At 36.0% G+C, this 22,535-nt stretch overlaps 6 protein-coding genes and 1 long non-coding RNA gene across 12 annotated transcripts; 3 read left to right on the top strand and 4 right to left on the bottom strand.

The window, feature by feature from the left end:
- Nucleotides 1-441: 441 nt before the first annotated feature.
- LOC106370679 (transcription factor MYB92) lies at nt 442-6,095 on the top strand. 4 transcript variants are annotated; one of them, XM_048742440.1, is made up of 11 exons: nt 442-874; nt 1,004-1,089; nt 1,194-1,289; nt 2,388-2,496; nt 2,758-2,846; nt 2,962-3,149; nt 3,504-3,566; nt 4,155-4,339; nt 4,430-4,742; nt 4,829-4,958; nt 5,047-6,095. In XM_048742440.1, exons 9-11 carry the CDS (start codon nt 4,610-4,612, stop codon nt 5,759-5,761), a joined length of 978 nt encoding a protein of 325 aa, XP_048598397.1. In that variant the 5' UTR covers nt 442-874; nt 1,004-1,089; nt 1,194-1,289; nt 2,388-2,496; nt 2,758-2,846; nt 2,962-3,149; nt 3,504-3,566; nt 4,155-4,339; nt 4,430-4,609; the 3' UTR covers nt 5,762-6,095. The 4 variants fall into 4 exon arrangements, with proteins under 4 accessions (XP_048598397.1, XP_048598395.1, XP_048598398.1 ...); XM_048742438.1 differs by having other exon boundaries at nt 2,758-3,149; XM_048742441.1 differs by having other exon boundaries at nt 1,004-2,496; nt 2,758-3,149.
- Nucleotides 6,096-8,757: 2,662 nt separating this feature from the next.
- Nucleotides 8,758-9,755, bottom strand: LOC106369980. The gene is made up of 2 exons (XR_007317027.1): nt 9,284-9,755; nt 8,758-9,120 (listed from the first exon to the last, which is right to left on the bottom strand). It is a non-coding gene; the product is annotated as an uncharacterized LOC106369980 (long non-coding RNA).
- A 366-nt stretch (nt 9,756-10,121) lies between these two features.
- Nucleotides 10,122-13,177, top strand: LOC106372481 (alpha-hydroxynitrile lyase). 2 transcript variants are annotated; one of them, XM_048742437.1, is made up of 4 exons: nt 10,122-10,610; nt 10,722-10,853; nt 11,041-11,351; nt 13,105-13,177. In XM_048742437.1, exons 1-3 carry the CDS (start codon nt 10,248-10,250, stop codon nt 11,320-11,322), a joined length of 777 nt encoding a protein of 258 aa, XP_048598394.1. In that variant the 5' UTR covers nt 10,122-10,247; the 3' UTR covers nt 11,323-11,351; nt 13,105-13,177. The 2 variants fall into 2 exon arrangements, with proteins under 2 accessions (XP_048598394.1, XP_013668156.2); XM_013812702.3 differs by lacking the exon at nt 13,105-13,177 and having other exon boundaries at nt 11,041-11,463.
- Nucleotides 13,178-13,679: 502 nt separating this feature from the next.
- LOC106370678 (EPIDERMAL PATTERNING FACTOR-like protein 1) lies at nt 13,680-14,677 on the bottom strand. Its single transcript, XM_013810676.3, has 2 exons — nt 14,259-14,677; nt 13,680-14,169 (listed from the first exon to the last, which is right to left on the bottom strand). Exons 1-2 carry the CDS (start codon nt 14,364-14,366, stop codon nt 13,915-13,917), a joined length of 363 nt encoding a protein of 120 aa, XP_013666130.1. The 5' UTR covers nt 14,367-14,677; the 3' UTR covers nt 13,680-13,914.
- A 1,757-nt stretch (nt 14,678-16,434) lies between these two features.
- Nucleotides 16,435-19,348, bottom strand: LOC106372479. 2 transcript variants are annotated; one of them, XM_013812700.3, is made up of 14 exons: nt 18,999-19,348; nt 18,855-18,920; nt 18,710-18,788; nt 18,416-18,552; nt 18,120-18,221; nt 17,967-18,023; nt 17,796-17,899; nt 17,611-17,692; nt 17,434-17,526; nt 17,279-17,343; nt 17,174-17,186; nt 17,019-17,099; nt 16,847-16,955; nt 16,435-16,777 (listed from the first exon to the last, which is right to left on the bottom strand). In XM_013812700.3, the coding sequence occupies exons 1-14, from the start codon at nt 19,131-19,133 to the stop codon at nt 16,689-16,691; spliced, it is 1,212 nt and encodes a 403-aa protein (XP_013668154.2). In that variant the 5' UTR covers nt 19,134-19,348; the 3' UTR covers nt 16,435-16,688. The 2 variants fall into 2 exon arrangements, with proteins under 2 accessions (XP_013668154.2, XP_013668155.2); XM_013812701.3 differs by having other exon boundaries at nt 18,416-18,549.
- An 89-nt stretch (nt 19,349-19,437) lies between these two features.
- Nucleotides 19,438-20,438, top strand: LOC106372478 (ras-related protein RABA4a). Its single transcript, XM_013812699.3, has 2 exons — nt 19,438-19,735; nt 19,889-20,438. The coding sequence occupies exons 1-2, from the start codon at nt 19,506-19,508 to the stop codon at nt 20,328-20,330; spliced, it is 672 nt and encodes a 223-aa protein (XP_013668153.1). The 5' UTR covers nt 19,438-19,505; the 3' UTR covers nt 20,331-20,438.
- Nucleotides 20,439-20,480: 42 nt separating this feature from the next.
- LOC106372477 (40S ribosomal protein S6-2) lies at nt 20,481-22,181 on the bottom strand. The gene is made up of 6 exons (XM_013812698.3): nt 22,033-22,181; nt 21,879-21,943; nt 21,513-21,570; nt 21,318-21,426; nt 20,940-21,212; nt 20,481-20,857 (listed from the first exon to the last, which is right to left on the bottom strand). Exons 1-6 carry the CDS (start codon nt 22,036-22,038, stop codon nt 20,619-20,621), a joined length of 750 nt encoding a protein of 249 aa, XP_013668152.1. The 5' UTR covers nt 22,039-22,181; the 3' UTR covers nt 20,481-20,618.
- Between the last annotated feature and the right edge of the window lie 354 nt (nt 22,182-22,535).

The following is a 22,535-nucleotide window of genomic DNA, read 5'->3' as shown; positions in this document are numbered from 1 at the left end:
TGCTTTAACTACTACCTTCTTAAAAGCAACAATGTTAATTTTTACAGGGTTTTTCAGATTTTCTTATTGTCTTCTGCTTGATGCTTGCTGGTGAGGGGGACGATGATCTCGAAGAACATAGCGAGTGGCATGGCGACTCTCTTGCGTTTTGAGGTTCGTAGATGCGTCTTCCCATTTCTTCGTCTCATCATTAGTATACGCATTCAGTACAATCTTTAATGCATCATATGTGGTTACTCCAAGCACAAACTAACTAACCATGGTAAAAGTATTTCAAAATTTTATAGTTTCATCACTGGCTTCGAGCTATGTTAATTGGTGATATTAAAGGGACTGTCTAGGGAATATCGTAATTCCAAACACATCATTCATAAAAAAAGATGACATAAATCTACCTATTCACCTTTATCACATGACTGGTAAAGTTAATTAACTTTTTCAGCTGTGCCTTTTTGTCCCCCATTAGTCAAGGTGAAAGCTGGGCCTTTTATACTTATTTTAAGATTGTTTACTGAAAAAATCTTCATTATATCATTTTCATAGTAAAGCTCGAATGTCTAAAAAAGTATTTTATATGTTCAAGTTATCTAGAATTTAGTGAAGATTTGTGAAAATAATAAAGATATATGAATAGTGAATTATTTTCAACCATAGATATTATATGGTGAAGGTGGACCTTTGAAAACCCCTATAAAAAGCTTTTCATGAGAAGGCACTACTAACTTAGTAAACTCAACCTTGAGCCGAGTTGAGACACAGCCACTGCTCATCCTTTTTGATGCTCAACACTTGTTCTACCAATTTGTAATAGATGATGCTAAGATGATGCTTATTTACTTCTATGAGGAGTGGTTGCTTTATTATTATTATATAGGTATTGATCTTTTCATATACCAGTTTGATGACGAAGGTGTATATGTATAATATACTCAATAAACACATAGCTGGCTTGCGTTATGATGCCTAAGTAACCTGGTTTAACTAATTTCTTATTTGTTGATAGCTACTGCCCCTTGCCTATGAGCTCATGGGCTCTCTATATGGTGACTTTAGTTTGGGTTTCGTTAGATTGAGTTTAACAAATATAAGGTAAGGGAATCCTAAGCTTACAATCTTCTTTATGTAGTGTAATTATCTTCTAAGATTTGCAGTGAGCTTAAGATAAACTCTGTAAATTTATTTTTCCATGGCAGTAAAGGAAATTATATGAATACTCTAAAGGAGCGCGGAGGCACATAAGAGCTCTGGGAGGGTAAGGGAAAAGAGATGTAATCCGTTTGAAGCTCCTGGTAAACTAAAAATTCTGAACTTGTATAATTTTCTAAGTCAGAACTTATTCTTGAGAAAATAGAGAAACTTATTTTATTTTCATTGTTTTTAATTATCTGAATCTGGTAGATGATTTATGATGATTTTGTTCCTGCATTCCCAATTGCTTCGTGTAGACTTGCTGGACAAACTTACTGGTTACATGCACCCTTTTTAAGTCGTAACTATGTACGAGCGAGATTGCCTCTAGTCCTTGGGCAACTTGATTTGCAGGAGATACACATAAAATACATACTTTATGTAGTGTTATTTCTTCTTTGCATTTAGTGAAACTTCAACCATGTTACGATTCCTCTTCAATTGTTATTTTTTGTTGCTGTAGATATATTTCACTAAAAGATAGATGCATCCAAAGTAAAATATTTGTAGAGCTCGTGTGGTCTTGGATGGCACATTTTTCTATTGCTAGCTACCATGTCTTTTACAGTCTTTACGGTAAAACAATGTCCACGAAAAAAGAAGTTCAGCCACCTAAAATGGCATTTAGTGGTTTATAGTTAACAAAAACAACACTTAAGACCACGCATTTTAGTCCATATAGTATTAATTTGACTGACTAAAATTAATGGTAGACATTCTTGTTCTTCCTTTTCATTTGTCATATTCTCGAGGTTTCTTGTGTCACCAAATGCTCCAGCAATATTGGGCGTAACGGTTGAGAAACGTATGTGCTAAATTAGTATTCTAAATTGAAGAGTAAGCAAGAAGATTTTGAACGGTGATTTCTTGTTTCACTTTCTGGATTTGAAGAACATTTTGATATCCAAAAGATTAATGCATGTTAGTCCACTATCAATTTTATGGAATTTTAGAGTTGGTTGAAAAATACTCAGCAACTTCATAGGTAACTGTTAGAAAATAGGTTACGGGTTAAAAATGTTCATTGGTGGCACAGAAAGCCCGAGATTTAAAACGCCTTGGTTAGGAGAAGAAGCAATTCAGTTGTTTTGCTGACATTTACAATCGAATTGCTTATTTTATTAGAGGAAAAGGACGATTTAAGTGACATCACATATATCATAATTATTAAGTTTGTAATCCTTACTTTATTTTTTTAGTATTTTCTGTACCTGCCTCCTCCATTCGAGACTGTGGTCCACTCTGCGAGGAACCCTAATTCAACAAGCAATTCAAATCCCTCTTTCCCCAAATTTAAGAAATAATTTTGTAAGATTTCTTCGTTTTCTTAAAACCCTTTTTGAAATTCGTAGGTTTATCTTGCCTAAGTATGATGATTGGTAGGCTTAAACCGTTCAAAACACAGTACTAGGGTACATGATCCTGGGATTACGTAGATTGCAAACGATGAAATGAAAGCCATAAATGTTAACATCCTTATAATGAAACTGATATAATCGGTTTCATTAATTGGCTTCTAATATGTTTGTATCTCAAGCCTCATGCATATTTGTATGTTTATACTTGCAGTGATGGTATGTATATGAGTTAAATGACAATACGGTACTGCACACACTAAGATACCTTCTGGAAACTGACAGCGCTGATACTCTCATTTGGTAAAACATCTTCTTGTTTGATATTTATATGTTTCTTAATTAGATTTTGTTTCTTGATACTAAATATATCTTTAAATTGAAACTCTGCACGAGCCTCTGATCTTCATTATATAAGACACAGAAGAAAAAGACAAGAGCTCAAGATATGCCGTTGGCTGCAATACTAAGGCGGACGGAGAAAGTCTTTTAGGTTTCAAAGATGATGGAGATTTAGCTAATTTTCTGCACCCACCTCTTCCCTAATTAAACAGCTCCTCCTAATGGTCAAAATCGTTCACATCAAGTCCGTCACCATCATCAATAGTAAGTTTTTATTCTGATAATACCAAAACTTACCTTGTCCTCCATGTTTGTCCTGTCCGTTACTATTGCTGTTTGAATTTTCAGCAATTTAGATTCTCATGTAGTGGAGTTAGAATATGATTATATGATTACTTAGCCGAAAGAACTATTATTGGTCTCCTGCACTAGTTCTATTTGCTATGGAATTTCTTGTAATGAGAGAACTCTCCCTGAAAATATTTACTAAATTTCCTAAAATATCTATGCTGCTGTCCTTATTAACTCTGTGAAAAAACGTTTTGCTTTGTTAAGAAATGTTTTCATTACAACAAATGACAAGAAACCGTTAATGCTGATATATTCTCCCTGTTGCAGGTTTCTTCACTAGGTACCTTTTCTTCCTAGAAAAAAAAGGCATTTGGGGGTTGCAAAATCTCGGTAAGTATTACCTAAATTACACTGTCATATCCTTGAAACATTCTCATTTTCAGAGACAATAGCTCTTAGGGCTCATTGCTTGAGTTTTGTTGGGTTGGTAGTTGATTTATCTTACGCCTTTAACCGATATGAAAATTTTAAAATAATGAAATGAATTATATAAACTAATATGCCGTGTAAATGATGATTCGAGGAAATCAATTTTGCGTGTTAGAGGAAAAGATACGTCTCTTTGCCACCCTTTTGTTGCCATGTGTTGTTGGCGCTGACTTCAATTTCAAATCCTCTCTTTTTATTTGTCTGCAATGATTAAAAAATAAAACTAACAGCTTCTTCCTCCTGTCAAGTTCCCTTTATTGCCCTTCTCTTCCATCATTACCTACTCATAGAAATCTTTTGTGGATTTCATAAATAAAAAAGATGATGAAACCCTACAAAAACGTGTTTTTTTTTTGGAAAGTTTCAGCAACAGGTATTTCAAATAACCTATATAATTGCCTCATTCATTGAGAAACCTGTATACTAGAAGTTTAGACAGTGAAAAGACAAACAATAACGATGTTCTGCTATTCTCCTTGACAAATACAGGATTTGGCACTAGGGCATATATAGGTGATGGCTACTGATGAACTGCTTCCCAAATAATCCCAATTAAAAGACAAATAAGAGAAGAATTGATGTGTGTTTGTCCATTGAAGGCGTCTGCTCCTGAGATGATACTGATGTTGCTCAAGACAAGAAGAAGAATTTACATTGAATGATTTTTCACACTGGTAAGGAGCGTATGTGAGAGAATAATTAAAAAAATGATTAAAGAAATGGAATTGAAAGGTGAAAATGACATGGTTGTATTGTATTGTTAGGCGAATAGAAAAGAGACACGTCATGAGTGGACATGAAGAGAAAAGGGTGCTAGACTGCTAGGTTTAATATAAATAGAAATAAGAAGCAGTTGGTGTGGTTGTGAAGGAAGGAGGCAAGCGACCAAATCTCAGAGAAATAATAGTATAGAGGAGGAACAAAGAGACAGGAGATCAACGAACATGGGAAGATCTCCTTCCAGTGGTGACTCTGGTCTGAAGAAGGGTCCTTGGACTCCTGATGAAGATGAGAAACTTGTCAAGTATGTCAAAAAACATGGCCATAGTAGCTGGAGTGCTCTTCCCAAGCTTGCTGGTACTACTTTATACCTTGTTAAAGCTTTTTTTATTAAGTTAAAAGCTTCTCATACTCTCTCTTTCTCTCTCTCTCTCTCTCTGTAGGTCTTAATAGGTGTGGGAAGAGTTGCAGGCTAAGATGGACGAACTACTTGAGACCTGACATCAAGCGAGGGAAATTCTCTCCGGAGGAGGAACAGACTATCTTGAATCTTCATGCAGTTGTTGGAAACAAGTAATGTTCTTATTCTTTTTGATTTTATAGTCAACGGTTTTGTGTTCTTGTACTGCTTGCTTATAATGATGATGATGATGGTTATAAGGTGGTCAACGATTGCAAACAACTTACCTGGGAGAACAGACAACGAGATCAAGAATTTCTGGAATACCCATTTGAAGAAAAAGCTGATTCAGATGGGAGTTGACCCAATGACTCATCGCCCAAGAACTGATGTCTTGTCCAGCTTATCTCAGCTTATCTCTCTGTCATCTAACCTGAGAGGTTTTGTTGATCAAGAGCAAATTATGCTGAAACTCCAAACCGAGATGGCCAAGCTCGAATTGTTCCAATACCTCCTTCAACCACCTTCCATGTATAACAACATTAACCCTAATGACTTTGACACTCGCAGTCTCCTTAGCTCTATTGCCTCTACCACCAACAATAATCTCAACCTCGGTTCCTATCTTCAGGACTTCAACAGCTTACCATCCCTCAAAACCTTAAATACCAACATCGGACCATCATCTGTTTTCCCCCAAAATCTTGATGACAATCACTTCAAGTTCTTCAATCAAAGAGAAAACCTACCTGTATCTCCAATCTGGCTCTCGGATCCTTCCAGCTCAAATCAGAGTTTTTTACCTTCTCTTGATCCTTCATATTCTATGGCTGATGATCTTATTAGAAACCAATATGTTATTGAAGATGTCAATAGCAACCTCACCTCTTCGAGCTGTCAAGAATCAGGAGCTTCAGTTTCAGCTGCATGGCCTGATCATCTACTGGATGATTCCATATTTTCCCACATTCCTTAGCCTTCCTCGTCCTTTCAGGTATGTTTTGGAGGAACTCAGAATCGAATATGTGCTTGGGAATGTGCTTGCTGGAGAATTTATTCACATATATCTATCTATATATATTGTTGGCACATGATATACATATGTGCTCATGTTGTAGAATGTACAGTATAGTACATGTTTCATATATAATTCATATGCGTGTTGTTGTTATCAATGATCTTTAGCATATGTTTGTACCCATCGCCGAGTTTATATATATCTATATAGAGAGATGATTTTTGTGAAGGGAGGTCACTTCACTTGTAGTTGTAATTAGGGTTTTTAATAATTATATGGATCTTTTGTTTTACTTTTCCCATTTACAACATTCGAATCATGTATAAGTACATGTTATAACAGTCTTTATATCTTTTTTTAACAAAGTAACGATTAAGCAGACAACAAACAAACTGAAGTTGGTATAGAGAGTTTAAAATCGTTGTTACATGTGAAGAACAGGTGTATAATTAAATATCGAGCTTTCAAAACTAAAGACTACACATCTTAGAGTGTTGATTGTTGATTGTTGATTTTTTCGCATTCATGAAGTTACATTATAGCTTTATGTATATTTTAGTTTGCCAAAAACAAGGAACAAATGAAGAAGCATGTGATCGACTGGGCTAACAATGATATAAAAAGGTCAAGTAGATATTTTAATAGTAGTTAAAATAATATATGTGATGCCAGATAAAGGGATCTCTCGTTAGGTTAAAAAGAATAATTCACTCATGGAGTCTTTTGCGGCAAAGATCGTGTGCCGTGAAAAATCAGAGTATTGGATTTCCTCCCGTATCCGAAATCCAAATGGATAATGTTCTTATAATCCATTTTCTTTTGTCAACTTGTTAATTTCTATCAATATTTAACAATCAAAAATTTATTTTATATTCTAATTAACTATGTATCAATTTGGTATGTAGTAGCAATGCTTCATAACAGACATGTTTAAAATAAGCTTTTGTTGTTGTTTGACTAAATATTTGTTTCGAAGTTCTCTCACGCGGTGTTTGTAAATCTATTCATGCTTATAAAATCTACTATAGACATATTTTATGGGAGAGCTAATAAAAGATGATGTCGAAAAGAAAAAAAAAGCTAATAAAAGATGATCACATTATTATTTTTCAGGTCGGGGTTCCTGATTACATTTTAACAATCGATCGGATTCCTAACCAAGAATCGACTTGAAAGGGATCATCTGTACAAGACCACTTAAACCTTTATAAATTTTTGTATTGAGAAAATGGTTAGTATAATCAAATATAGGTATTGTTACCATATTGTATCAATAAAGTTCCAATCTAATTTTACATTTGAAAATGAATAGTTTCTGTTATGTGAGTCTACTACGTTTATATCATGAGTGAATGATTTTGGAAAAGACAAACATGAGCCGAAAGTCTGAAACTTCTTGTGTGAATGTATATATTATTTCTTCATTGCTCTTTTCTTTCAAGGCTAATCAGTGTTTTAGACAAACAGATTTCTTGTGGAGACTTTGAACCTTCGTTGATATGCGGCAACATGTTTAACTGATATAAATACACATGTATGAAAATTTAGGACATACAACTAACAAAAATATATAATAATAAAATAGAAGAAATGAAGGGAAAGTTCTGCTTGGTTACTTCGCTTCTTGTTCTCTCTTTGATGTTTTCATCTTCTATGGTCTCAGCTCAACCATACCAATCCCGCAAACTTAGTGAGTAATTCCCAATATTTATCATCTTGCTCCATGTATTTAACTATTTTCTGAAGCTTTTTTTCTTTTCTGAAGGCTATTATCTCTGAGAAATCATGTTCGATTAATAACAACATGTATGTATTGGAGTATCTGAGTATAGGAAGTACAGTAATGTCGTTATTAATGTTTTGTTTCCTAAAGAGAGCTACCAAAACTTTTTGTTAAGAGAGGATTTTTCTGAAACTCGAACTTCAAGTGAAAAAAATACTATGAAGAAAGATGGTGCATGTAATTGCCAGTTTTACTAATATGACGGTGGTTTGAATGCAAAATTTTATAGACCAAACAGGAAAACAGATTCACATTCACGAAGTATCAAAAACCCAAGTATCTCCCAGTAATTCGACGGGGGCGAAAGGCCGAATCTCGCGGTGACAAAAAGAGGTGAAGGTGTAAATCAATGTCGAAGGCATTTTTGCTACGAGAACGAGACTAGCGCAGAGTACTTCATATGTTATTTTTCTTTGGGAACTCAAACATGTTTTTTTCCTTCTAATTATTAGTTCACCATATCTATATTATTTGTCATACTGGTACAAGTATAAGAGTTAAAACAACTTTTTTGTTTAAGAAAATCATTTAAGAACATAAAAACTATAAATGATAAGATCAATCGATGATTTTTTTGTTTTTGCTATCTCCAAAATTTAAAATTTCAAATGAATGCAAAACCTTTTTTGTGAACGTTATAAACGCAAGTAACAAACTTACAAAATCAAAAGTATGTTTCCCTTGCAGCGTTTAGACTCATTGTATTCTACATCACACGGCCACTTGCAAATATTTTGTACAACATACAGTAGTTTTTTTTTTTTTGCCAAAATGTGAATTCATATAAATATGAGAGTGTTTGTAAATTTACAAAAGGGGTTAAAGCTTAGCAGGATCAGGCTTGGCAAAAAAATAAAACAAGGTGAGCCAGCACATGATTTGGTTAAACTAACAACCAATTACTCAAATCTCAGCCATGACTACAACATACAGTAGTTTGAACACATTAATTAATACTGTAAATTATTACGCTCGATTCTTCTAATATTCTCATTACATAATCAAGAAATCGATTTTTCATGATAGTTATGGTTTCCTATATTCACACAAAACATCGTACCTCCACCCGGAGGTTAGGTCTGTGTCTTTAATAGACTCGGGTTTAACCATTTTTTCTTTTTCAAAAAATTACGTTGACCTCTAGTGACATTTTGCACGACACAAAGGGAAGTCAACGAAAAAAAGTCAAATAAAATTATGTTCAAAGAACAGGCAACAATCAAACATTAGGGCCATTCTCTTTCACAGGATTCAAGTCAAAGATAGCCCATGTATACAGCTTTCCAGTAAAATCAAGATTTGATATTTGGTCATCTTCCACCTGGTAATTAATTCAATGGCATCTTGATTATTCATAGAAGAAAAGTACTTCTAGAATCTTCACCCCAATCAAACCTCCTCTCACTCTGCAACCTCTCGAACTCATGACATCTCGTGACTTCCACTTTTTACCACTCTTCCCATCTCTCTGCAAGCTCTTCTCCTTCTAACATCCGTGCAACTTCAGACATCACTAGTCTGTCTTCAGGCGAACCTTGTGTACAAAGCAAACCACTTGTATCATCATCTCTACTTCTTCTTTGATATATTCATCATCCAGATATATTCTTATCTACGATTGCTCCCAAATTCTAATATAAAGTACGTGTACCAATATTATAAAACATTAACTAGATCAGTGCTATGATTCAACTTACAGAGAAGTGACAAAGTTTTTGTCATCACAAATGACTTGGGACCAAATGCAAGGATTCACTTGATTCTGATTCCAGTCACTGAGTTGATTAGGCAATGCACGTAACTAAATCCCTCAACGCAAATAGCGCATCCCCTGAGATTGTAAAAAAAAAAAGACTTTGCATAGAGATAAAACGAGTCAAAGGAGATGATGCTAGGACACGAACCTGCTCAGTTTCCCATAAGATTTAGGCAACAGCAAATGACGATAGAAGATGAACCGGAAACCCCGTACCGGATAAGAAAATCCAAAAAAAAAAATATCGCAGCTAGAAAGATTCACTGAGGGGAATAGAACCAAAGAGAACAAAACAGAACCAAGAAAAGTTGAAAAAAGGAGCAAAAAGCTTTGTCCTTTCGATCTTATTTGTTTTTGTACAATTTGTTTGGCAAATCGACAATTATCACTCTCGTCTAAGAGCGATGTCTGAAGAAGAGTCAAAGTCCGATGCTGCCATGCTGGTCCACCAACTGCTTTTTTTTTTTTTTTTTAACAAGTCCACCAACTGCTTTTTCTGCGTGTAACTTGTAACTAAAATTTTGAATTTTAATTAGCATTGTTAATATTATTAATCACGACGTGTTAGTTCGTCCCCACTGCGTATGATTTACCTATTTTTCCTGTTTCTTGCTGTGTAATTAACAAAGAGTTGCACAAAAAAAAAAAAAATTAACAAAGATGTTTAACGTGAAATGTTAGGTATGACACGTGTTAAACGAACATATCATCACTATGCATGTGCTACTTTTTTGTCGCACTATGCATATAGTTTACAAACATACGTTTCTATTTAATCTAAATTTATTATACTATCTCAATTCACTCTACCTAACGAATATAAATCATGTCATAACCTCATCTTTCTTTTCACAATCAATCAAGAACCTACCAAACACAAAAACAAGAATCGTCTATCCACGGTTATGGAGAGAAAACAACACTTTGTGTTAGTTCACAACGCTTATCACGGAGCATGGATCTGGTTCAAGCTCAAACCCCTCCTTGAATCCGCCGGTCACCGCGTCACTGCCGTCGAACTCGCCGCCTCCGGGATCGATCCACGCCCAATCCAAGCCGTTGAAACTTTCGAGGAATACTCCCAACCGTTGATCGAAACCCTCGCATCTCACCCTGAGAACGAGGAGGTGATTCTCGTTGGGTTCAGCTTCGGAGGCATCAACATTGCTTACGCCGCCGACAAGTTCCCGGCGAAAACTAAGGTTCTTGTGTTCGTCAACGCTTTCTTGCCCGACACAACCCATGTGCCCTCTCACGTGCTAGATAAGGTTCATAATAATTTAACATGAGATTTTTTTTTTCAATTTAGCATGAGATATATTACTATATATATTTCAGTATATGAGAATTAATTATTTGTTTTATTATTGATGAGAAAGTATATGGAGATGCCTGGTGATTTTGAAGACTGTGAGTTCTCGTCTCATGAAACAAAAAATGGAACAATGAGTTTGTTGAAAATGGGACCTAAGTTCATGAAGAACCATCTTTACCAAGAATGTACCGTCCAGGTATTAACCACTAAGTCTTTATATTCAAACTGTGCTTGGGAATGGAATTGAGTTAATGATGTTTACTAGTATACTAATGTAACACTAAAACTCTATAAGCATGTCAAAAGTAGACACTAGATATAAAGAGACCATGTGTTTAATGTTATGAGATGATTATTGGTAATTGTCTGTGTGTTTATCATAGGATTACGAGCTGGCGAAAACGTTGCATAGACAAGGTTCATTTTTCAAAGAGGATTTAGCAAAGAAAGAAAAGTTTAGCGAGGAAGGGTATGGCTCGGTTCGACGAGTTTACATAATGGGTAAAGAAGACAAAGCTATTCCGTGCGATTTTATTCGTTGGATGATTGATAATTTCAACGTATCAAAAGTGTACGAGATTGACGGTGCAGATCACATGGTGATGCTCTCCAAACCCCAACAACTCTTCGAGTGTCTCTCTACTATCGCCGTCGATTCGAATTAATAAAAAAATAAAAATAAACATGAGTTGTAATGAAACAAGGGTTAATTTGCCAAATAACCAATCTTGGAAGCATAATTAAGAATATGACAATGATTTTGACATTATTAAGTCAATAACATTTAGCTCAAGTTTAGTCGGTTATACCCTCTTCTGCTACAAGTAACCGGTGAATAAGTCACGTAGATGACGTTGAAGAAAATAAGGTATGGTCAATATTTACTGCGCACTGTTGAAAATGAAGACACCACATCCATCCACGTCATTTACATAACTACTTCATATGTTTCTGTGCTCAGTAAATCTGTTCATGAAAATAAATTATTCTTACAATAAATAGTATATTCCATTTATTTCTCACAATTAAATCGGACTGTTATATTTCATATCATCCAAATAGTATAAAAAATTTAACTATATCATAATCCCTAAATAATAAATTTGATCTCAAATCCACAAAGATCTAAATAATAAATCCTAAACAATAATCACTAAACCCTAAACCCTAATCAGTAAACCCTAAAACCAAATATAATCCATAAACTCATATATAAACTCTAAATCTAAATCTAAATTTTGAATACTAAAATTTAAACTATTATCACTAAATCCAAAACTCAACCCCCACTTTCCAAATACTAAACCCTAAATCATAATCACTAAACCTTAAATCCAATTATAGATCAAAAACCCAAGTATATACCCCAATCCCAAATAGAATGTAACAAAATACATAGTATAGTATATATTGGTGAACAAAATAGAACACTTTTTATTAATCGTCAAATGAAACGATACATGATAGGGTCACTAAACCCAAGCCTTAACCACCACCTTTCAAATACTAAATCCTAAATCCTACTCATTAAACCCTAAATCCAAGTAGATCCCAAACCTAAATAGAATGGAACAAAATATATAGTATAGTACATATCGAGAACGAAATAGTATATTATTTATTAATCGTCAAATGGATACATGATAGAGTCACTAAACCCAAACCTCAACCCCCACCTTCCAAATACTAAACTCTAAATTTTAATCATTAAACCCTAAATCCAAGTATAAACCCTAAACCCAAATAGAATGGTTAGTACAGATTGGAGAACAAAATAATACATTCTTTATGAATGCTCAAATAAAAAGATACATGGTAAAAAAAATAGTAACAGACTAATTCACATTATATAACATGAACATAACACTTATAATATATATTGGTTTATATTTCTATTCCTTATGCATATAAATAGAATAGAACATAATGTTAGAAAAAATGTTTATCTTCTCCGATCAACTAAAGCAGTATAACTACCAGCTCCAAAATCGAAATTTACAAGCGTTTAAGTATGGTCTTCACGAACTGTTGAATCTCGAAGTGAGAAATTACTCACAGAGACGGTACGATTGTTGCGACTTTCGAGTTCAGAAGCCGTGAATCCTTTGTCTCCCATCTCCAACAAAGGCGTCACAATCGGGCTGGTACTCCACAAACGTCGCTGGTAATATACTCGGTGATTTCAGTGGCGGACAAAATGAAGAAGAAAGCATTAAGCTTTCACAATTATTATCATTTACAATTTGTGTCAAAAGAAAAGACACGTTTACTTCTCTAGAATAAATAAAAAATAATTTATATTTATTTTCTTTCAGCAGGTTACACCGGTTGTATACAAGGGTAAAAATGCATTATTACATAATAGACATAAAGTATATTGGTATAATAGGGCAATTGGTCACTGAGTTAATTATAATTTTTTTAAACGTCATAAAGTGCAATTTCCCATGAAACAAACTGTGGACTAATGTGTCAATCTATATCATCATCTTTTTCTTTACTAGAACATGAAGTTGCATCGTCATGTTAGCATAGATAATAACAGTAAGTAATGCACGTAGTTATGGTTAATTGATTGCTTTATTATTTTTGAAGCTATAAACCAACAGAAGAAAAAGCTAAAAGTGATGTTAATAATTGTACGAAGCCTTACTCAGATATGGGTCTACTGAAGATTCACGAGAAGAGTCTCAAACAGTGATTGTGTAGGACATCGAGGCAGGTGAGACAAAATTGATTTATCAACTTTGACAGTGTGTTGTTCCATTCAAATCAAATCTAGTTCAAGCTTTTTCCAGAATGAAATTATAAATTTGCTTCAATACATAGGTTTAGATAAACAAAAGGTTAATAAATCTTCTTTTTCTTAGCTCAAAAGGATTTTGTCAGTAAAATAAAAGCTGAAAAGCTGATGAATTAAATTGTGAACATGCAAACGTTAAGGAAACAAAGAAGACAGACTTTAATATTAATTGAATTTAACAAAACCAAAGTGTTGAAAGAAATGAATGACGCAAGTAAGTAGTTACATACATCTCTATCTCTCTGCAAATGCAATTATCAGTGACGACATCAGCGATTTTGTTTTTTTTTTCTTCTTCTTCAAAATAATCACAAGACCTTTTGATTATTTACAAATTGAGCCGTACATATACAAAGAATACAATGAACAACTCTACTCTCAATAATACAAAATCAAATCTAAACTAAAAACAAAGAAAATGAGTAAAAAAACGAACCAGAGGATGATGACGGTTTCAAGGGTTGTAAAAGTGACCATTGCAGTGGCATTTCCATCCCATGGGCTTGTAGTTAGAGTACTGATCAAGTACGGTGGTTAGGGAGGAAGGAGGCCGTACGAAACCGCCGGAGAACGGGTCAACTCGGGTGAAACGGGAGCGGCTCGGCAGAGTGGGGACTTGAGTAGGCATACAAGGGTGGCAGCCGTTGCAGCTGTTGTGGCAGCTCGGTGGTGTAGAGCCTAATCTTGCTTTATCTTCCACCAAAGCTACCTAATAATCAATTATTAAATAACTTTTAAATCAATCAAAAATGAAAGATTAGGAAAAAAAATGAGAAATTGAGTGGAAGATTTGATTACTTGAGGAGAATTGGGAGGCTGGACAGGTTGAAGAGAGGATGAGACTTCTTGAGTGATGAAAACGAGGAAGAGGAGGAGAGGAAGGGCAGAATTGTAAATAGTGAACATGTTGATCTTCGAGTTCAGTAGCCTATCACAACCATCAATGAGAAACTTTCATGTGGGTCTATAGTGAAATTGCAAGACTTTAGAAGCTAAACAGAGAGAGTGAAATTTCGAGAAGTTTTGAAAAGCAAAACAGAGAGAAGAAGCTTTTGGACCAGTTGTTTTAAAATGAGTGAGATGGAGAAATCTTTAAGGTGAGAGGAAGGGGTAAAATGGTAAAAGTGAGAGGGAAGGGTGAAAGGAACAAGACGGAGTGGGGGAGACAGAATAGGAGGATACATATCAGAGGAGAGAGGCTCAGAAACTAGCCTTCTTTCTATGCGTCACTTCAATCTCTATACTCTCTTTTCATTTTATTTTTATCTCCTTTGCCATTGTTCACTAGTTTTGGAACAAAAACGTTCACTGTTAATTTATTGATTGATTGACGATGACTTCACATTTTCGGTTTGGCTATATCAGTGCTAAACCGGGTTCAATGAGTTTAATTACGAAATCCTTGTGTTGAAAATTGGGTCAATAAGTATTGTTAGCCAAAGTCAAGCTAATATGTTTGTTAGTTGTAAAAGTCAATGTTTCACTCTATTTTTCAAAAACATAGTCAACTGTTTCAATTAATGTTCTGTCATCACTATTGAGCTTCTAAAAGAAGCTTTCCATTCACTTGCATTCCTATATGAACGAACTACATTTAAAAGTAAGTGTTTTAGGACATTTGCTGAATTTGCATTCGTTTGTGTTGTATTGTATCACCACATCAATGTGGAAGAGGACCATAATCAACCAGGCATGCCTTGAATGTCGAATTAATATGCTTAGGCCATCTCTAGACTTCATTAATTGTTTCATGGTTCCACACCATTACTTACGCTAGCTTTCCCCAGTAATAATCCAAATGTTGAGTGGACCTTTCAACGGTTAAAAAAAACTAGTCTTAATAACTCTTTTTTTTTGGGTAATCGGGTGTGAATAACATTTCACGGGTAAGTGTCTATTTTACTGACACATCAAATAGAGGTTTCCTTTATCATCACAACAAAATAGTAAGCAAATAGGAGAATCGAGGCTCCTTTTATCATCAGAGAAAATAGTAAGCAAATAGGGAAATTACTGAGTAGCAAATAGTAGTAAAGAACCACAGTTTGACTGAGATTTGATTTTTCACTCAAAAGGTGAAAGAGGTAAAAGTTTCCAAAGATCATCAATAAATGAAGAAGAGAAGAAGGATGCCACATTTTTATCATTTTTGACTGCTTTCATTTAATACTTTCAACAATCTTATGTTATCATTAAATGTAATATAGTCTATGCGTGTCTCTTTCTGCTGTTTTCCAACAAGTTTAGCAGTATCGTTTTCTCCTCCTTTGTACTGTCCATATTTTATTTGTATGGGTAGTACTTTCAATTGCAGAAAATTAGTTCTTCCCACGATATATTTGTTTCGAATAAAAAGTACTAGTAAGTAACCACCATAATGGCGACTTTTTACAAATAAGCAAAAGTTTCGATCGACATGATAATAATAAAAGGAATAGAATACGGAATGGTCCATGAACAATTGATGATACTTAACTACTGTTCAGTTACAATTTATGGTGGCATCGACTTTTCTATGGCTTCTTGAAAATACAGCTCAGAACTTTGGTGCATCGAATAATAATATGGTTTGAACTTTGGAGTAAACGTATATATAGAAACAAGAGAAGTAAATGCACGTATTAAATCAAACGAAGCCAAGTTTTTTTTCTCTCAGGAAGAACAGGGAATATACATATGCCACCTGAAATTTGGAATATCTTTTAATTTTCTTTTAAATCATTTTATAATAAAATCGAAAAATTGGGAAAATTACAAGACACGAAATAAAGGCTGTGAAATTACGTTCCGTGGTATCGCATTCTGTGACTATCTTTTTCCACATTACCTGATTTGTCGCATTCTCTTTGAAAAAAATATTTATATTCAAAATATACAAATAAATTGAAGTCACAAAAAGAAATATATGAGATGGGAAAAAAATGATGTAGAAAGACGACGGCCGACAAAAAAAAAACGTAGAAAGACGACGTGATTGAGAAAAAACCAGAAAATTGCATGAATTTATAAAATTGCATGATGCAACGACAAGAGTCAAGGGCTTTTGTCTCCTTCAATAGTTGATACTTGGAAAAGACCTACGGCCCAAGAATGTTTGGTCACAAGCTGAAGCCTATTAACGTCTCAGCGAAGTTTACTCTCAGGGTACTCTTCCTCAATTTTCATTCCCGGTTTAATCCGGTATACAACCTTAACAAAATCCCGGTTTTACTACAGGTACATGTTTTTTTAGCGGTGAGCAGCTCGGTATGCACCTTCGTCGGAGATAACCGCCGGTATGTTCCATGTTCCCAGCAACGGCCCAGAAACTTTCCCACCTAAATTTTTTCATTGAGTCAATAAGACAACATAAATAGAGTTTTGATGATATATTGTAATATTGGTACCTTCTTTAGTAGCTTCTTCACATCTCCTCTGGTAATTTGAAGACAAATGTGGATCCAGAGATTTCATGATCTCTTCATACTTCTCTTCAGCTTCTGATATCCGCTTGGCCTGTAACAAACAATGAAAACTGTAACAATGTTTTCATGGAATGTCGTGTTAACGTTTCTTTACCAGCTCAGTGGGTGCATTCGATGGGCCGAACATTCCCACAAACATTCGTAATACATTGAAACTGTTCTCCAGCACGTCGTCCTACAAGAAAACCATATCAGAGCTGATCAGTGGAGATCCTGTTGTGACATAAGTGTTCTTTGAGTGTAACTAACCTCGTAATCGAACCTGCAAAGGCACAATTCAAAACCACTCAAGATCCTGAAAGATTCAACACTTTGTGTTTATGGAAGATGGAAATGTTTTAAGAGAAAGCGTACAGATCATCAGCTACTTCCACCAGGAACTCTGAAACTGACAAGAACTCCATGTGCAACTCATTCACCTTTTCCGTAGACAAAACATAAATCAAATACAGACGGAATATGACTTCTCATCAAGAAATGACAAGGCACATGATGAATGTACTACTTACCTCTACTCCTCTCAACTTGTATAGTAGAAGATTCAACACCCGGTAATCAAAAGACTTCAAATGAATCGCTCTCATCACATCTTCGACACAGATCTATAAAGATATATCAAACGCTGAGAAAATGTAAAACAAAAACAAATAACCACTTGTTTGAAGGCAGTAACCTGAACCAGTTACCTTATTTTTGTTCGAAAGAGCATGACAAAGCTTTCTTTCTAACGCCCAATACTCTTTGCCCGACTCAAACTCTTGTTGTATTCTAACCAATGACATAGTTAATATCTGTTAGTGCTGCTTTACTGTCTGTCCCTTTGCTGATCATACAATAGGGGGAAATAAATTTATCTCAAGGAAATAAATACCTTTGAGTCAAAAGGCCCTCACGTTGAAGCACATCTCCGAGAGGCTTCAATGGATCAGTTTCAAACAAAACTCGTGATTCAGAATTCCATCCATGGCTTGAGCACTGCATCTCAAACCATTAGGCTCTACACTGATTCCCATACTCCTAAATATTAGAGATGGCATCTTACATTGACTTGGGATTCACAAGCTGATTTGCGGACAATCTTCTCATTAAGAGCATCCATCTACAGATGCATAAAGAGTTAAACTTCTTAGAACCGGGTTACATTGTTACTGTTGCGGCTGCGCAACTTTACTGAACGCAAATACACAATTATTACCTGATATATGTAACTCTCAGTGAAAGAAAGGACGGGTAAATATCTGAATATTGACTGCGGTTCGCTAATTTCCAACTGATGGAACATGAAGTAAGACCTCGACTGCAATATGGTATGGACTATTACTAATAAGACAACAAATGTTCAAAAATCAAGAGAGAGAGAGACACTAGCATAAGTCATAAGAGAAGTTTTTTCTCCCTCTATCTTTCTCTACTTGATTTTTTTTTTTGAAAAAGGGCATTCTCTACTTGATTTGTCAAGACAGGATGCTTGTGTATGAGTAAAGAACTTACGAAATCCTCAAGTGTAGAGTTTGCTCTCTTCATTGCATCAAGCCCGACCATTGCCACGACTTGTTGATCTTTCTGTGCCGCGTAAGGATCAACATTGTCCATGGCACTCCTCTTCACACAACTCTTTTGAGACTCTACTACATAGAAATTGAACTATTAACCGCCATTCACATAAAAAGACTAAGCAAACCGAAGTGACTCAAACAAATACATTTTTGAAGCACAGGCAATTTCAAGTAAGCTGGAACAAAAACAGAAACATAGATAACTACAAAGGGAACTGATTAGAATAACCTGAACTTGTGATTAGTGGTTTAGCTTCATCGTCTCGCTGAATCGACCTCGATATCTCATCGAGGAAACGTCCAGATACCTAACGCAGTAAAACAAAACGCTTCGAAAGAGGAATAATCAAAAATGAATCAAGCTTTTTGCTTACTTTCGGTATGAAATCAGAGACCAAGACCAGTTTCGATTCAATATCTAGGTCGCCGCATGGTTGTACCTTTGAAAGAATAATGAAATCAGATTTCATAATTTTTTCCGGGAAAAATTCGAAAAACACTTCAACTTTCTCAGTTACCAGGAAAAGAACGAGCTCGGAAATGAACCGAGAAGAAGAAGAAGAAGACGATTCATGATCGGAAGTTAGTAAACCGTGAGAAGAGACGGCTGATACAACACTCTGCAACTTCTCCAATCGCCTTAGCTCTTCCATCGTCGTCTCTCCCAAGAGCAACAACAACAACAACAAAAAAATGACGTGGACATTTAATTTGCCATGTCAGCAATAAAGCCCAAAACGTCGTCGTTGAATAATGGGCCTCTCAGGAACGTGAAGGCGCGTTTCAATATTCCTTTGATTCGGCCCTCATTTGATTTAATTAGTAAACAGCATCCCACCGAAAAACATGCGCCTGACACTTAGAGAAAAAAAAGTCTCCACAACAACCAACGATCGTATGCCACGTAAGTATCGTCAACGAGTTACACAAGACTTAACCGCACGAGATCACTCCGTATAAACTTCACCTTTCCATATAATAGTTGAACACTTCACACGATTAGCTGAGAAAGAAGACGGTGAAAGATGTCGAGCGGAGGATACGGAGACCCGTCGCAGAAGATTGACTACGTCTTCAAGCTAGTCCTGATCGGAGACTCCGGAGTCGGGAAGTCTCAGATACTCTCCCGTTACGCGAGAAACGAGTTCAGCTTGGACTCCAAAGCCACCATCGGCGTCGAGTTCCAAACTCGAACGCTCGTGATGGACCACAAGAGCGTCAAGGCTCAGATCTGGGACACCGCGGGCCAAGAACGGTGAAATCTCTACACTCTTTCCTTAGATCTCGTGTTCGATCCGCGTGCGAAACTTTTTTAATTTTGTTTCCGAGATTTGAATTCAAAACGTCGTCGTATTATTTGATCTGATTGTAAACAAGTTTAAAAGAAGAAAACGACATCGTAACGCAGGTATAGAGCGGTGACGAGTGCTTACTACAGAGGAGCGGTTGGTGCGATGCTTGTATACGACGTGACGCGGCGTCAGACGTTCGATCACATCCCGCGGTGGCTGGAGGAGCTGAGAGGCCACGCGGACAAGAACATTGTGATAATACTCGTGGGGAACAAGTCTGATCTCGAGGATCAGCGTGCGATCTCGACGGAAGATGCTAAGGAGTTCGCGGAGACGGAAGGGCTTTTCTTCTTGGAGACTTCGGCTCTGAACGCGGTCAACGTGGAGACGGCTTTCTCGACGGTTTTGACTGAGATTTTTAATATTGTGAACAAGAAGAATCTTGTTGCTGGAGAAGGGAATGGTGATCCGGGGTCGCTTGCTGGGAAGAAGATTGATATTGTTCCGGGTCCTGCTCAGGTGATTCCGACGAAGAGTGGCATGTGTTGTAACTCGTAGAAACCGATTTGAATTTGTCAGTGTTTACTTTTGTATTGTTACTTCTCGTGTATTATCAATGGCCTTTTTGTTCGAGGTTTTTATTACAAGTGTTTGATTGAGTTTTGAGTTTGGTTTTGATAGAACACTATCAAAAACTAAAAGGCAATATAGCAAACAAGTTCAAAACTTTTATATTGTAATTGGATTGAAAAGTTAACACAAAGCAGAAACACAAAAAAGAGACGGTCACAATGGTGTTTTCATGTCTTTGGAGAAACAAACTAGAGAGAGAAAGAAATTTTGGTTTTAAGCAGCAACGGGCTTAGCGGCAGCAGAAGAGAGTCTAGACCTCTTCTTGGCCAAGCTCTCACTACGGCGATCACGCTGCTCCTTGAGTCTGGAGGCAAGAAGCTTCTGGTAGTCAGCTGCATCAGCGTTAGCCTTGGCGATTCTCTTCTTCTTGTCGGCAATTCTAGCTCTCTTCCTCTGAAGTGTCAAAGGAGTCACAAGCCTCTGGATCTTGGGGGCTTTGCTCACTTCCTTACCTGTGTTAACAACCCCAAATAAACAATTCTAAGAGGACCGTTATTCTTAAAACTCAAGATGGTTGTTTTGATTCTCTCATACCTTTCTTGTTAGTGAACTTGCGGCGGTAAGTGTTGACGTACTTCCTGACATCATCCTCCTTGGTGAGGTTAAAAAGTTTACGGATCTTAGAAGCTCTCTTGGGTCCTCTCATCCTTGGCTTCTCGGTATCGGTAAGCCCGGGAAGATCCTTCTCACCCTTCTTGACAATAACAAGGTTAAGAACAGAGAGATCTTGGCTGACAATGCAACCACGGACAGACTTTCTTCTCCTCTCTCCAGTCCTCCTTCCGTGTCCTCTGAAACAAGGAGTACCTAACTCACACAAACAAGATTTTACATTAAAAAAAGGGAAAATTAAAAGACACAGAAAAAATGTTGATTCTGTACATATAAGTTATTAGATTACGAGTCAAGTACCTCGGTGAAGCAAAAGGCGGACACGACCAGGGGTGAGAACTCCCTGTTTCATTGGGAAACCTTGTTTGTCACATCCTCCCATGATCTTGAAGATGTACCCCTTGAATTCCTGCAAAATAGATTATACAGCTTGAATAACCATTTCTAAGAGCACAAAGGCAAAATAAACAATCAGCGAGTAGTAGAAATATTCACCTCGCCCAAAGCATCTCCGCTAACTTCCTGAGAGAGCCTCTTGTCGTAGAAAGCACGGCTGCAACATACAACAAAAGTCAAACTCAAATCATCTTGTCTTAAAAAGAAAGACTAAGATCAGTTATTTTGTGTATGTCGTAATTCAAAGCTAGCTAATGTTAATATAAAAAACCTTTCAAATATTGCAGCAGGTATAAACTGATTCTACCGGTAAAAAAATAACTGTAATAATTCTAGCTTTGTGTCCGAAAAAGAAGATGTCCCACATTGTACACTCAAATAGCCAAACGTAAGCAAAACAAGAACTAATCCCAAACCTAGTATGTAAGAAAATAAAGGCAATGTGATTGTAATGAAAGATCTTACAGTTTCTGGTCGTCATCGATCTCAAGCTTCTTCTGGCAGCCAGTTGTCGGATTCGCGACGTTGAACTGCGATACAAACAAAACCGAATGAACAAGCGAACTAATACAGATATCTGAGTAAAGGAGAGTATGTTATAATGAAATGATGAGCTAACCTTCATCTTCTCCGATAGAAACTGTCACTACAACAGCCTGCAAGAGAGGATTAAAGATATATAAGCCGCGGCGCAGTTCAGCAGTGAAGCTAGGGTTTTGTGCGGGTGAGTAGATAGCCAACTTTATACTACAAACAGATCGGTATCATTAAGGCCCAAATATATGGGCCTTTTGATAAATATCCAGAGAAGAATTTAATTTGTTTGGGCCTACTGGCCTAAATGCTTCTCTCTCTACTATCTTTTTATTAAATTAAGTTTCAAAAGTTTACTATATCCACTTTCAGAACATTTAATAAGGTGAAAAGTAGCTTGTTGTGGTCCCCAAAGTATTACCTTTGTACTAGTATAAATTTACCAATAGACCTCAGAAAATAGCATACTTACCCTAAGGTTATTAATTTAAAATTAGGCTAAATTTATTGCCTTTTAATCAAAGTAAATTAGTTTTTAAAATAATTAAATGCATTGACATTTTATGTGTATATATATTAATGATTTTG

The sequence above is a fragment of the Brassica napus genome, chromosome A10 (assembly GCF_020379485.1).
Source record: "Brassica napus cultivar Da-Ae chromosome A10, Da-Ae, whole genome shotgun sequence".
Classification (NCBI taxonomy): Eukaryota; Viridiplantae; Streptophyta; class Magnoliopsida; order Brassicales; family Brassicaceae; genus Brassica; species Brassica napus.
Note: the sequence above shows the minus strand (reverse complement) of the source record. Positions and strands in the feature narration are given on the sequence as shown.

Excerpts from the sequence above, each read along its gene's own strand:
- LOC106370679 (XM_048742440.1), top strand. The coding sequence starts at position 4,610 with ATGGGAAGATCTCCTTCCAGTGGTGACTCTGGTCTGAAGAAGGGTCCT. Across the intron at positions 4,743-4,828 it reads TGCTCTTCCCAAGCTTGCTG|GTCTTAATAGGTGTGGGAAG; the intron begins GTACTACTTTAT and ends CTCTCTCTGTAG. Across the intron at positions 4,959-5,046 it reads CATGCAGTTGTTGGAAACAA|GTGGTCAACGATTGCAAACA; the intron begins GTAATGTTCTTA and ends GATGGTTATAAG.
- LOC106372481 (XM_048742437.1), top strand. The coding sequence starts at position 10,248 with ATGGAGAGAAAACAACACTTTGTGTTAGTTCACAACGCTTATCACGGA. Across the intron at positions 10,611-10,721 it reads CCTCTCACGTGCTAGATAAG|TATATGGAGATGCCTGGTGA; the intron begins GTTCATAATAAT and ends TTGATGAGAAAG. Across the intron at positions 10,854-11,040 it reads ACCAAGAATGTACCGTCCAG|GATTACGAGCTGGCGAAAAC; the intron begins GTATTAACCACT and ends TGTTTATCATAG.
- LOC106370678 (XM_013810676.3), bottom strand. The coding sequence starts at position 14,366 with ATGTTCACTATTTACAATTCTGCCCTTCCTCTCCTCCTCTTCCTCGTT. Across the intron at positions 14,170-14,258 it reads AGCCTCCCAATTCTCCTCAA|GTAGCTTTGGTGGAAGATAA; the intron begins GTAATCAAATCT and ends ATTGATTATTAG.
- LOC106372479 (XM_013812700.3), bottom strand. The coding sequence starts at position 19,133 with ATGGAAGAGCTAAGGCGATTGGAGAAGTTGCAGAGTGTTGTATCAGCC. Across the intron at positions 17,900-17,966 it reads CTTGTGAATCCCAAGTCAAT|TGCTCAAGCCATGGATGGAA; the intron begins GTAAGATGCCAT and ends TTTGAGATGCAG. Across the intron at positions 17,527-17,610 it reads CTCTTTCGAACAAAAATAAG|ATCTGTGTCGAAGATGTGAT; the intron begins GTAACTGGTTCA and ends ATATCTTTATAG.
- LOC106372478 (XM_013812699.3), top strand. The coding sequence starts at position 19,506 with ATGTCGAGCGGAGGATACGGAGACCCGTCGCAGAAGATTGACTACGTC. Across the intron at positions 19,736-19,888 it reads GACACCGCGGGCCAAGAACG|GTATAGAGCGGTGACGAGTG; the intron begins GTGAAATCTCTA and ends ATCGTAACGCAG.
- LOC106372477 (XM_013812698.3), bottom strand. Across the intron at positions 21,571-21,878 it reads ATCGATGACGACCAGAAACT|CCGTGCTTTCTACGACAAGA; the intron begins GTAAGATCTTTC and ends TGTATGTTGCAG. Across the intron at positions 20,858-20,939 it reads CAAGTTCACTAACAAGAAAG|GTAAGGAAGTGAGCAAAGCC; the intron begins GTATGAGAGAAT and ends TTGTTAACACAG.